This window comes from Macrobrachium nipponense, chromosome 25, assembly GCF_015104395.2.
Source record: "Macrobrachium nipponense isolate FS-2020 chromosome 25, ASM1510439v2, whole genome shotgun sequence".
NCBI classification, from domain to species: domain Eukaryota; kingdom Metazoa; phylum Arthropoda; class Malacostraca; order Decapoda; family Palaemonidae; genus Macrobrachium; species Macrobrachium nipponense.
In genome coordinates, this window is record NC_087214.1 from 62587573 (window position 1) to 62601366 (window position 13794).

General features: G+C 40.1%; 1 protein-coding gene across 9 annotated transcripts in view; it reads left to right on the top strand.

Moving 5' to 3' along the window:
- Positions 1-574: 574 nt before the first annotated feature.
- The window catches only part of LOC135199444 (monocarboxylate transporter 12-like), a 95354-nt gene continuing 82134 nt past the window's right edge, over positions 575-13794 (top strand). For 2 of the 9 annotated variants that reach the window (XM_064227489.1, XM_064227497.1), the window contains exon 1: positions 627-2624. In XM_064227489.1, the coding sequence (XP_064083559.1) occupies positions 2468-2624 (157 nt within the window). In that variant the 5' untranslated portion in view covers positions 627-2467. Of the gene's footprint in view, positions 2625-13794 lie in introns of all 9 variants that reach the window. The other 7 variants (XM_064227492.1, XM_064227495.1, XM_064227491.1 and 4 more) reach the window with 7 other exon arrangements.

The window sequence follows — 13794 nt, forward strand, 5'->3', positions numbered from 1 at the left end:
TTCTGGCATGTTATTTTCCACTATAGACTCGTATATAAATTAACAAGTCAAAAGTCGCATAAAAGGTTATTCCACGATGTTTATTTGTACTAGATACGTAAATATCACGATAAATTAGGTTAGGGAACCATTGACCTACTACTGAAACTAGGCCTACTGCTACAGCTTGGTGTAGCTTCCTTTAGAGATGAAAGTGTTCTGTTTTTTTTATTATTGTTATTATTGTTTTTCATTCTTCTTCTTCCTCAGTCGTTCATTCTCTTCCTTATTAAGCAAATGAAGTAAAGAGAGAAAATACAGAAAGAAATGAGGGAATAATGGAAAAACTCCTCCCTGGTTTAGATAGAACGCTCCCAACCGACAGACAGCTACTCGATATTAACGAGTTCATTGTTATCTGTGTTATCGACATACCAATCCCCACCCACTTCCCCCCATTTTCCTATCTCCCCCCTACCCACACAAAAACCTCCATGCCCCTCCTCCATCCATATACCGTGAATGGGAGGCTATTTAATTTTTTTTTTTTTCTTTTCTTATTGGCAGCCCTGCCAGCCAAGGCTGCCTGTCTGCTGCTGCAGCGAACTCGCCGCGGCTACGTCGCCGTCCCCGTCCCGTCGCCGTCGTCCCGTCGTCAGTCTGGCACGGACCTTTGCCGAGGGAGGACATGCGTTAGCCTCGCGACCTCGCTCGCGTTCCATGTGCACTGCTGCCGAACTGGGTCCGTACTGTTTGTTCTTCCGGCGTCCATTGCGTTCGACAAAGTGTGGTGGTGGTGCCTTCGGTGTTTTTCCCCCGACGTTTGCATGGACACTCACCTGCGGGCGGGAACCACAAACACGCGCCCACGCCCCCCCACCCCGGGACCCTTTTTTTCAGGGGGATACAGTCTCACCTTTTGTGCGTCGAGGTGAACACGAATGACCGAGAAGAAGGTGTTGGCCTTTGGTGATACGGTAAACATCATCATCGTCGTCTCTCCCGCAGGAGGAAGGGGCGTTGCTTCGGCCGCCATTAAGAGGGGCCTACGGTGAGCGCGGGGCATCGGATAGAGATATATAAATATCAACGGCGTGGTAGTGAGAGATATATTATACTCCTGAAGGTCTCCTCACGTTGTGATGGCGCCGAGCACAGTTGCTGGGCTGCGGAACTGTGAAATCGTGTCTTTCCACGTCAACGTTGCTGTTGCTGTTGTTGTTGTTGCTGCTGATTTAGCTGCTGCTTCTAGCGGCGGCGGTGGTGGTGGTGGTGGTGCTGTTGTTGCTGCTCCTCCTGCTCCTGCTGCTCCCTGCCAGCTGCTCTCTCTCTCCACTCCTCCTCCTCCTCATCGATTTTAGGCCAACCGATAATGCGTGGAAGTTCGGAGATTTGCTAAAAACACACCCTCACACACATACACACAATCGACACGTCCAAGTCGACAACCTCATGGTAGATAGATAACGTTGGGCTTTTTTTTGTTATCCATATCAGTCTCTCGTTCAGTTGTTTTTCAGTCTCGGGAAAAATCCAAAGAAGCAAAATTTTCTCCTCGGTAGGAGGAGATTGTACTAGCTACCTGTAGGTTTTATTTTATCGTTAAATTCGGTCACCAGAGAGCGCTGGAAGATAGGAAGTAATCAATCACATCTTATAGATTATTCCAAACCAGCGGAATATACAGAGAAGTTTAAAAAAATAAGGAGAATAATAAACGTTTTCCTCTACAGGTCGTACAGCTCTTTGTTTACGTCGATCAGCTGTTGTTGCAGCAGCGCTTCTGCTCAAACCTGCTATATTTAGCCCTGCCAGTCTACGGGGACCCATCTACATTTAACACCAAAAAACACCCTTAGCAACAGACTTGTGTACCATTTTTATAATACACCTTCAAAGCACAAATCATAGCACTGTCATATACGTAAATATCGGGTGAGATAAACCAACATTCCTTCTTTTTCATTCTAATTTGCATCTAAGGGTTTGAAGTCCTGTGTAGCCACACGAAGCTCCCAATCTTTTGTTCTTTCAAACGAACGAGAAAAATATAACCTTTTATCCCATTGTGATAAGCTGGTGCTGTTTTTTTTTATTATTGTTCCCCGAGGCAATCTCTTTATCTGTGGATTTTTTTTTGTATGATTACGAAAGTGTGTTGTACTAGAGTAACTAGACCTTTCTTTAATGAATTGTTTGAAATCGTAGGCCTATATAAGCTAGTGCTGTGAATAATTTTAGTCTACGAGTGATGGAAAGGTTAGAAATCCAAGTTGTAAAGCATTGCACGGATTTATGAAAGTTTTGAAATCGTGGTTAATGTATAAAATTTAATAATAAGGCCGAAGAAATACGTGAAACATTTTTTTTTTTTAACAAAGAAAATCTTTTGCACCGAACAGTTCCTCAAAACATAGATTCGAAAAGGACGATATAATAAACGGGCATCAGAAAGGGGGAAGAGAATATCTGCTTGCCATTCCAAGACATGACAGTACCCCAGCACGAGGCGCCCCCAAGAAAGTCAGACATGGAAGAGAAACGGGAAGGATCCGAGGGGAAGGCGGCGTCGACCCTGCCAAGTCCTCCTGACGGAGGGTGGGGCTGGATGGTCGTCTTCGCGTCGTTTATGATTCATGTTTTAGGTAAGTGGGATTTGTATGCGTTCGTCTTTCCAGGTTTTCCCGGGTTAATGGAACCTGCTGAGGGCAGATTAATTATTGTCATGGCCTTAATACAAATTTATCTGTAGTGGTGTTACAGTAATTGAAGGTAACAGATAATCATTGTTTAAGGTAAAAGTACATTGACATGCTTATGATCGATAGTACCATTGCTCAGAAGAGTTCTACAAATTGATCCTGCTGACTAGTGATTATTATCATGGTGTTGATACAACTTTATATGTAGTGGATTTATAATAATAATTGAAGGTTATAGATAATCATTGTTTAAGGTAAAAGTACATTGACATGCTTATGGTCGATAGTACCATTACTGAGAAGAGTTCTACCTGTAATTTTTCCCAGTATTTTGTTAGTGTTCTTGTTTTTTAGTTTTGTTTTTCTTCTCTTTACTGTTATAGTTCATTCTACCATACATCTCATACCCCTGCGTTGGGCGAAATTGCCAGTAGAGTTACATCGTTGTCTTTGATTAGACCTAATCATTTAAGTATACTAGTTGGAATTTTGCCAGAACCTGGTTTAAAAAAATACGCATTTCGGAACGAGTGTTGATTTGTTCGTGGTAATAAAGTGCGTCGTTCTTCATTTGTTTATGATTTGGTTTTTCGTAATTGGAAACGATTTAATTGGGACGCAAAAGTTGTAGGAATATTTTGTAAATGGTGCTTTGAACTGAGCGAATTTGTTGTAAGAATGATAATTTCATATTTCAATTATTTTTTGTCAGTTGTACACTCGTGGTTATTATATAATGCCTGTACACTAATCTACAGATATATATATATATATATATATATATATATATATATATATATATATATATATATATGTATATGTATATATAATTTTTTATTTTAAAGATAGGTGTTGCTGGATCTCTCACTCTCTCTCAAAAGCCACCAGAATAAAAGGAAGACGAACGCAGGTACTAGTACTAGTATATTCTGAATGACGTAATAAGACTCATACCGTTTGACTTTAGTCTTCCTTTCCCCCTCCCCCCACCACCCCACTCGCCCCACTCCCTCGTCTTGCCTTTTGTCTCGTTGTCTTCCTCTGTCATTCTTTTGTTTTCCTTTGTCTTCTCAAAGTCTCGTGCGAGATTTTTTTTTTTTTTTTTTTTTTTAGCCTTTCACAAATGCATGACTCGCCCCCAAGATGAAAACTAGGTCAGGGCTGGAATGGGTTTGGGGGGGGGGGGGGTGGGGGGAGGGGGCTAATAAAAGGAAATTTAATGAATGTTGAAAGAAACGTGAAACTAAGGAGAAAGTATATATTATATAAGACTGAGAGTGAAGGAAGAAAAAGGAATAAATAAATGTTGGAAATAAAACAAATAACGATCGATGAGAGAGAGAGAGAGAGAGAGAGAGAGAACGTGTGAAAAAAAAAAACGGACCCCAATAACATTCCGAAATGAAAATGATAAAGACTCGTGAAGAGTGAAGGTGTTCTCTCTCTTTTTTTTTCCATCTGTCTAGAAGAGAGGGTAGGTAGAGTAGGTACTTGTGGTTGCCTGGTCGACCTACTTTACAGACAGACAAACAGACAGGGTACCAGAACGCAGATGGTGATGCCACTTTGCGTCGTGAATCTTATAGTTATTATTATACTTTTTCCCTCAAGTGTTTGTGAGGTTTTTAAAGGCGTGTTGCCACTTTGTGTTTTGAATCTTATAATAATTTTTCTCAAGTGTGTTTGTGTATTTTAAAGCGTTTTGCTGGTATTATTATTATTATTATTATTATTATTATTATTATTATTATTATTATTATTATTATAAAGACCCATCTTTATACAGATTCGAACATGTTCGCGAAAGCTCTACATTATTATTATTATTATTATTATTATTATTATTATTATTATTATTATTATTAAGCTGTTTCACTCCCCTTAAGACGGGTGGCTCCAAAGGGAAGAACGGCAGCGGCCGCTGCCACATTCATGTTCTGGATTTTTCCCAGGTAGTGACCGCCCCCCCCCTCCCCCCCGCCCCCCACAAGGGCTTTCGAGGGGTCGTTATCTATGACTGATACTGGGTGTCCATAAAGTCCCAGTACCATTACAGGGATGTATTGCTTGCAATGGTTACTGGGACTTTTTGGACACCCTGTATTTCTTTGCCGGGGGCATTATCTTCTTAATATCTACTGGCTGGTGGATACGTATACACCGGGTTAAAACCCCTTGTTGGGGGGGGCGGGGGGTCGTCACTATCTACGAAAGATCTGATACTTCTACAGCCCAGACACATTCAGCTGACGTCAGCATCTGGCTTCAGTCGAGTATATATATATATATATATATATATATATATATATATATATATATATATATATATATATACATACATGCACATACATACACGTGAATATCTCACCAACAGCTTATATATTATTCAGACCTGCTCAGTGATACAGCGCCACTTTTTTTAATTTTTAATTTTTTTTATCTGTCCTAGTAAATATTAAGGCTTTGCCATTTCCTCTATTATATATATATATATATATATATATATATATATATATATATATATATATATATATACCTTTTTCATATATCTTTGCCATTCTCTCATAAGAGCTTTAGCAGTGCAGTTATATATAGTATGAATTTGCCATGTACAGTTTTTTATATGTTTTTTATTTTTTTTATTTTTATTTTTTTATTAATTAATTAAAATTATTTATTTACTGCCGTCAGCCTCTTGTAAAAGAAACGGTTTATTGTATGTGATATATAATATATATATATATATATATATATATATATATATAATGTATGTATGTATGCATATCGTGTATGCGTCCATTTATGTATTTATGTAGCCTACATGTGCGCGGATGCGTGTATGAGGGTGTTTTGAGCTGTTTGGGGGGGGCGGGGCAGGGGGTAGGGGGACGGGGTGGGCATTGATGTGGACTCCGTATGAGATGCCAACTCATGTGCCATCGGGCTCAAAGAGAGGATCAATTTGACTGACTGACTCTTTTCCTCTCTTGAGGAGAGAGAGAATGTGTGCGGCGGCCGTGACTTGTAACTTCCTCTGCTGCTGGTGCCAGATTTCCTTCGTTGTTTGTTTGAGCAACAGGTGACATTTAAAGGTCACCCTTGACCTTAGAGTAGAGAGAGAGAGAGAGAGTTACAAGGATTAGGATGTTTCAAAGACTTGTTAGTCCATCCTCAGAGGAGACACTGTGTGCTCACTTATCTGCAGGCGCAGGTTTTAATGTTCGTTCACAGTGTCCTCCTAATGATTTTGTCTAGCTTTCTTCTAAACAGAGAGAGAGAGAGAGAGAGAGAGAGAGAGAGAGTTAAAATCTTGAATAAGAATAAATTTCGAACTCACATCGGAATCTTAGGTCCAGGACTCTCAAATGATAGGCCGAGACCACCTCCCACAGAGGCCACAGAAGAAGTTAAAACCTAAATACTTTCGTCTGTAGCCGAGGTTTTTACCCTGGCAGGTAACCAGCAAGTTTTACCCAAGTTCCATCATATTTGCTCAGAAGGGGTAGTTTGAATGAAATGCCGTCAGTTGGATCACTGGTAGGTCGGGAAGTTGGGTATATATAGCTCGCTTAGGTAAAACCTCAGGTACAGAAGTACTTAGAAATTTAACTTTATTAACTGCCACTGGGGGTCAGCGGGTGGCGCTTATGCCTCTCATTCGAGTCCCAAACTCGATCCCGTGAGAGTTAGAAATTTATCAACAAATATTACTATTATACTGCTACAGGCAGTCCCCAGGTTACATCAGGTTTGGGTTAAGTCGTCCCGGACTTAAGGCGCTTGCCTCATGGCGCTGTTGACCTGCTTTACAGCGCGGCAACCCGGAATTATAGCGGCGTTGCTATTTACTCCCAATATAATCATGATGATTCGGGTTAAGGCGATTTTCGGCTTACAGCGCAACCCTGCCAGGAACGGAACCCCCCGCTGTAACCCAGGGAATGCCTGTACTGTTTGGAAGTCATGTAAAGCCATTGGTCCCGTTGCTGAATAACCACTGGTTCCATGTAACGTAAAAAAAAACACCATACAAACAAACAAACAAGAAAATATTCTTGATTCATCCTCCTGAAATCGCAAAGGTCAGTATCAGAACTACAAGGGCCTTATCGAATGTCTAGCGATAAGTAACCAGAGATGTCTGCAAAAGAGGAAAAGCAAAAATTAAGAGAGAAAAAAGATCAGAAAACCACAGGAACACAAGATCTGTCATTCATATGATGAAGGGACAAGGTGTCGTGTGTTTGTTTTTAAGTTCGTTTGCCCCAACAAACAGGTATATAGTGGGTTTGTTTGCTGGTTGATTTTGTTTTCAAATTTTAATGGCAATTCTGGTAGACTTGTGACCTGTGGTCATTTAGCATTAATATAATTTCACATAACCTTTGTATATGTCTTTATTTTTATTGGAAGTGACACAGCTAGCTTGTTACTGTGGCAAAGAGGGTATACCCAAAGGTGATCTATAAAAATTGCAGGTGGGTCTACCCCACTCTCTCCCCCTCCCGATTGATTACTACAGAAGTGCGACTGGGATGATCTGTCCATATTTCTCACTAATTTATTATTTATTTATTCTTTTATGTCGTCTTTATTTTCTGAAATGGCAGTCAATACAGATGCATTGTTTTCCTTTTGAGTATGCAGCTGTTTATTTGTTCATTAATGTAAAATATTCTGTATTTCCTTTTTTCTGTTTTCTTTTTCACAAAGACTTTGTAAACCAAGGAGCTTTGTCTAGGCGTGGACGACAAGAATCTCTTGTCGATTCTAATAATCACAAAAATAGTCTGTAGCTCCTTTCTTTCTGTCTTTCTTAAAGTTTCCACAAAATTACAGCTTAAGTGTAGTAACATTTACTCACCATTATTCCTGAACAATTATTAGATAGATCACCGGAATTAACAGTGAAAGACAGACACTTTTTTTTTTTTTTTTTTTTTTTTTTTTTTTTTTTTTGTCATATCAAATGGCCGACGGCCGCAGCTAACCAAAGTTACCACGAGACCCGCCAAAGCATAAGAGTCGATCACTGATACCACGAAGTAAAGTTGGCAAGACTCTCGTCTTTGCTCGTTGTGGTAACTTGGACATTATTCACCTAAGTCAGATTTTGAAATGTTTCGGTAGCATTCGATGTGCCTTGTGGTCCTCAACCTGATATTTGAGTATGTGTGACACCTCTCCTAAATCACTATCAAGCCTCAATTGAGTAAAAGGCTCATGTGTATAACAAACAGAAAAAAGGAGGGAATGACGTAACAAATAAACGAAAGTAAATCAACAAACAAATAGATATTCAACGCGAACAAAGCGATACAGATCAGAATAACTGAGGTGATGGAATCGATAATAATTCAGCCATGAATTTCATCCTGAGAAGAAGAGACTTTTATTCTGGGTAGTGTGTAGGCGTGACACCGCAAAAGAGAGTGGCTTCTGATGCACACACACACTTTTTGGAAGCCCTCTGTTTAAGTTTCATGATTATAATATCGTAGGTAAACATAAACATTGGCTGTATTTGATGAGAATCCACTAGGTAGCCTGTTGGAATGCACAAGGTAGCCTGTTGACCAAACTGTTGTGATCTTGCCTAAATACATCTGACCTGACTTAACCTACGAGACAGATTCCACCAGACTTACCTAATCTTCTTGCCTAACTAATTCTGTCTGACCTGACCTAACGTAATCCACTTACCTAACTAATTCTAGCTGACCTAACCTAACCTACCAAACTATTCCTATGTACCCTGGCTTTGCATACTTAACTAATGTCTTATAACTGGACCTAACTTACCTGGCTAATCTCATTTAATCTAACCAAACCTACCTAACTGATGGCCATGTGATCTAACCTAATCTAACTTGCCTCACTATAGTAGTTCAAACTGTTCTAACTTAACTGGGTAGCCAGTCTCCTTTGATCGAACTGCGATTCCCCAGTAGGGGGTTAGTACTGTCGGTGTACCTCACGCACGGTGCACTGTAGGCATTGTTGAAGGTTTTTTTTTTTATCGTTCCTTCGGCCTTAGCTGGAACCCCTTTCATACACCTTCTCAACCTTTTATGTAACATTTTACTAAAAAAAATTCTATTCAGGGCTGGAAACTCTGTCTCTATCGAGAGTTCACACGGGCATGTTCTGTGTTCCACCTCTCCTGAGGCATACGTCTTTCAGGAGAGGCGGAACATATATCCTGCCTATGTGAACTTTATCGAGAGAGAGACTGAAAGTTTCCAGCCCTGTGATTGGTTTATAAAAAGTTAATCAGGCGCGTCGTAAGGGACTGGCCTAGACATCAGATGCACGGTTGATGTGAATCTTCTTTAGTGTCAGTGGCCAGGGACTTGTAACGCGTTATGTCTCTCAGTTGTAAGCTGATCTCTCTTATCTGTAGAACATTCCTCCGGACCTTTTTTTTTTATTACATGAGAAGGGAGATAAGATAGTAAGAAAGACGATGATGAGGATTCGATAAGGTCAGAGTTTGCCTGTGTTACGTGAAGACACTCTTATCGTGATTTTGAATGAGAATAACGATACGATTATTTGATAAAATAGCTGTATTATATCTGTTGTCATTGACACGCAGTAATGAGAGGGAATCTTATCGCCCCGTGGATTATTTATCACAAAACCTTAAGGTCGGATTTTTCGTTTTGTTTTTCTCGCAGATAAGGTTCTTATGCTTGCTGCTTATCTGATATGTACGTTCACATTTTTGGATAATCGAGCGTCTCCGCGTGTGATATGAAGTATATATACGTAGTTTTGTGAAGGGTCTTCGGCTCTAGGTAGCTCGAGTAGTATATAGTAGTTAGTTTAATTGACTTTTTATTTCAATGTATACAGAGGAGATATATGCCCCCATACGCATGCATTGTGTGTGTGTGATATATATATATATATATATATATATATATATATATATATATATATATATATATATATATATATATGTGTGTGTGTGTGTGTGTGTGTGTGTGTGTGTGTGTGTGTGTTGTGTGTGTGTGTGAGAGAGAGAGAGAGAGAGAGAGAGAGAGAGAGAGAGAGAGCACTAAAAACTTGTCTTCCTTTTTTTCATGTCGGTCTAGTGAGAGAGAGAGAGAGAGAGAGAGAGAGAGAGAGAGAGAGAGGGCGGCACTAAACGTCTCAAGCCTCATCGCCCCTTCACGTTGGTCCAGTGAGCAACAACAACACCCGGTGATAAATCATCAGCGAAACAAAGTTGTTGTTGCTGGACCTTCTTCTTCTTCTTATCTCTTCTTCTTCTTCTTCTTCTTCTTCTTCTTCTTCTGCTTTTTCTACTTTTTCTTCTTCTTCTTCTTCTTCATCTCTTCCTCCTCCTTCTACTTCTGTTCTTCTTCTTCTCCTCCTCCTCCTCCTCCTCTCTTCTCTCTCTCCTTCTCCTCCTTCTTCTTCTTCTTCTTCTTCTTCTTCTTCTTCTTCTTCTGCTTTTTCTACTTTTTCTTCTTCTTCTTCTTCTTCTTCATCTCCTTCCTCCTTCTACTTCTGCTTCTTCTTCTCTCTCCTCCTCCTCCTCCTCCTCCTCCTCCTCCTCCTCCTCCTCCTCCTCTTCTTCTTCTTCTTCTTCTTCTTTTCTCCTCCTCCTCCTCCTCCTTCTTCTTCTTCTTCTTTATCTTCTTCTTCTTCTTATTCTTCTCCTTCTTCTTCTTCTGCTTCAGCGTATCTGAGAAATTGCAACAATCTTTCTCTCTCTCTCTCTCTCTCTCTCTCTCTCTCTCTCTCTCGTAAGGTGTACGGAAGCGCTTAGTATATATATACTCCTTTCTCGTATTTTTCCCTGTGGCCTTCAGCTGAATATGAAAGTCACACGTCATTAAGTGACGTTTCAGAGAGAGAGAGAGAGAGAGTGTACTATTACAGCTGTGAGAGACACAAGTCCCAAATGAACACGTGAGTAGCAGGTGTTGTGCCAAATTAGAAAGTACGCAGCAACGGGTCTGACTTTTGTTGAGGTCTGTCAGGAACGTGTTACTACTATAAGGCTTTGATGGGGGGGGGGGGGGGGCTGAAGGAGGGGGCGAGCCCGGCTAAGGTTTATTGAGGAGGGCTTGGGAGAAACTGCTAAAAAAAGCCAGGTCTTATACAGAATGCGTGCGTGGCCTTTCGAGACTGAGACCTCGAGCTGAGGAAAAAATGCCCGGGCGTGAATTGGCGTTTCTTGTGTGTGTGTGTGTGTGTGTGTGTGTGTGTGTCTGTGACCTCTTATGCAGAGAAACATCTGGCGTCCAAAAAAAAATATATATATACTATCTCTTATTGCATTTTAATACATTTTTTATCTACTATCTATTGATTTATTGATTTTTTTTCTTTTTTTTAATAAGTCGGTCACGTCTCTCCGTATTTCCCTCTACCCCCTCTTACTGCATCGTGGTGGACGCCATATTCTTTGGAAGCTTAAAATTTCACGTTAGTGACTCCTGTGGTGGGCGGAACTTGTTCCATATGGGGAGGGTTCATCTTCTGGATAATACACACAATCACATACATGTCTGCGTATGTATAGTATATCTTTTAGAGTTCCTCTGTATATTTTGAACTGATTTCATACTGCAAGAAGGAATGCTGTCCACAGAGGTGCCTTGAAGACATGGGATCCATTTTGCCAGCTGTGGAGCCAGAGAGTTCTCAGTTGGCCTCAAGACAAATAGGTGAATGGATCCAGAAAGAGAAAGCGGGAACTGATTGAGTATATAATTCATATTTAATTGTAGGTGCAACCCCGTAAGGAATTCCGGAAAGAGCTTTGGGTACTCAGTTTTATATTCATTATTTTGGGTAATCCGCCCCCCCCCCCCCCCCTCTCCGGGAGCCCGAGGATGCCGGTCCCCAGTTAATACTAATCTTAGGACAAACTCCCACCCCCCACCCCCAGGGATTTCCGGAGGTACCTTGGGTCATTTTAATATTTAATATATATTAGGGACAAACCTCCCTACCCCACCCCCTAGGGATTCCGGAGGGAGCCTTGGGTCCCCTGTTTAATACTTAATATATTAGGGACAAACATCCCTACCCCACCCCCCGGGAATTCTGGAGGGGCCTTGGGTTCCCAGTTCAATACTTGATATGTTAGGGACAAACATCACTACCCCACCCCCCAGAGATTCCGAAAGGAGCCTTGGATCCCCAGTTTTAACAGATGGCACCCCTCTACCGGTACTCACCAGGGTACCCCAGACGGCTACTGTTCCACAGCTGGGGAGCGCCCAGGGATTCAGGATATCCTCAGGGCCACCCCCTCCTCTCTCTGGAGCTTTCATGCGAATCTGAAAGGGTTGAAGACCGCTAGGTCACGATGCTGCTGACCAACATCTCCTGCAACGAGATCTTTCTTTCTCCCGTCTCCGGATGGAGTTCCCTGGCTCGGGATACATTGGATACGTTGACCTATATTTTGTTTAGAGATTTGTTTGTTTAATTTTAGCAGCTGATGATGGATCACGTTCAGCTGCACTTGTTGGCGTTTGGTGTTATCAATGAGTAGCAATTGGCAGTCGCCAGTTTGACCAAGAATGCCGTGTGGTGTCCGTTATATTATATGAAGATAAGTCTGTACAGATTCCCGAAGGCTGTCTGTACAGATTTTTCTTTCAGCATTCTTACGTACATATAACCGTGGGATTTCTTTATCCATTCCTATGCTCATGCTATTATTGTTATTGTTCTAAGAAGTCCAAAATAATAATAAAAAAATGTTGCGAGTTCATGTGTTCTAAGAAGTCCAAAATAATAATAAAAAATGTTGCGAGTTCATGTATAATTTAAAACCCCTTTACAAAGCTTTCGAGCTCTTCCCTGTTTTTTTTTTTTTTTTGACTGAAGATGAACCCAGGAAAGGGTTCGAAAGCTTTGTAGGTTTTTTTTTTTTTTTAATTATACACGAACTCGCAACATTTTTTATTACTGTGGACCTCTTAGAACATTATACATACTCTTGCGATTGAGAGTTTTTCCCAATTATTATTATTATTATTATTATATTATTATTATTATTATTATTATTATTATTATTATTATTATTATTATCGAAGACTGTATGATTCATCTGTCAGTATTCGTACGTACACATAACTGTGGGATTTGTTTATCCATTCCAAAACTCATGCTATTATTATTATTATTATTATTATTATTATTATTATTATTATTATTATTAACTCACTAGAACAGAATTGGGTCTAAAAACATAAAAACAAAAGCGTAAGAGAAAAAATACGAGGAAAAATCCAATAACGCAAGACGGGGAGGACAATCCAAGACGAAAAAAAAAAAAAAAGGGCGCTTGGCGCCACGAAGTCATGTTATTATTGACTCGTTCGAAACTTCACGAGGAGAATAGAATCGATATAAACTACTCGCTATGAAAATAGGATATATACTTATGGTAGGCAGTCCCAGAAATTGACACCAATGCGAATTTGAAAAGGTCTTCGTGTACGCGAAGGCAGACGAATTTGTGCTTTCATATTTCCATGGATACGAGTCTTATGAACTTAAAGTTATTCAAGTGGACGGGAGGATTATTGATAGGAGCTTTTATTTAGCTGGTCAGAGTGGACTCGTTTCGTGGAGGGGGGTTGCTTTCGAGTTTATATTTATTCTTTTATTATTACTAATTATTATTATTATTATTATTATCATTATATATATATATATATATATATATATATATATATATATATATATATATATATATATATATATATATATATATATATATATATATATATATATGAATAATTATCACATCACCGTGATTCATATAAATTATTCGAGCTACAAATGTCCTCTTAATATCAAATTCACTCTACCTCGGAATTAATGTTTTTTCATATATGTAAACCGAAGGGAATTTTTTATTGATAATGATTTCGTCGTCCTCTCGTGGGTTCGAACCACCGGCCACCAGCGGACAGAGAAGAGTGTAATAGCCTTGATAGCGCGGGTGTGAGTCGACCCCCCCCCCCCTCCCCCCCCTTCCGCTGCTGATAAGGTGTATGTGTGTGTGTAAGTGACCCTTCGACGTGCTGAGGTCATCGACACGTCCGGTCGCGTCCGTGACTGATATATATATATA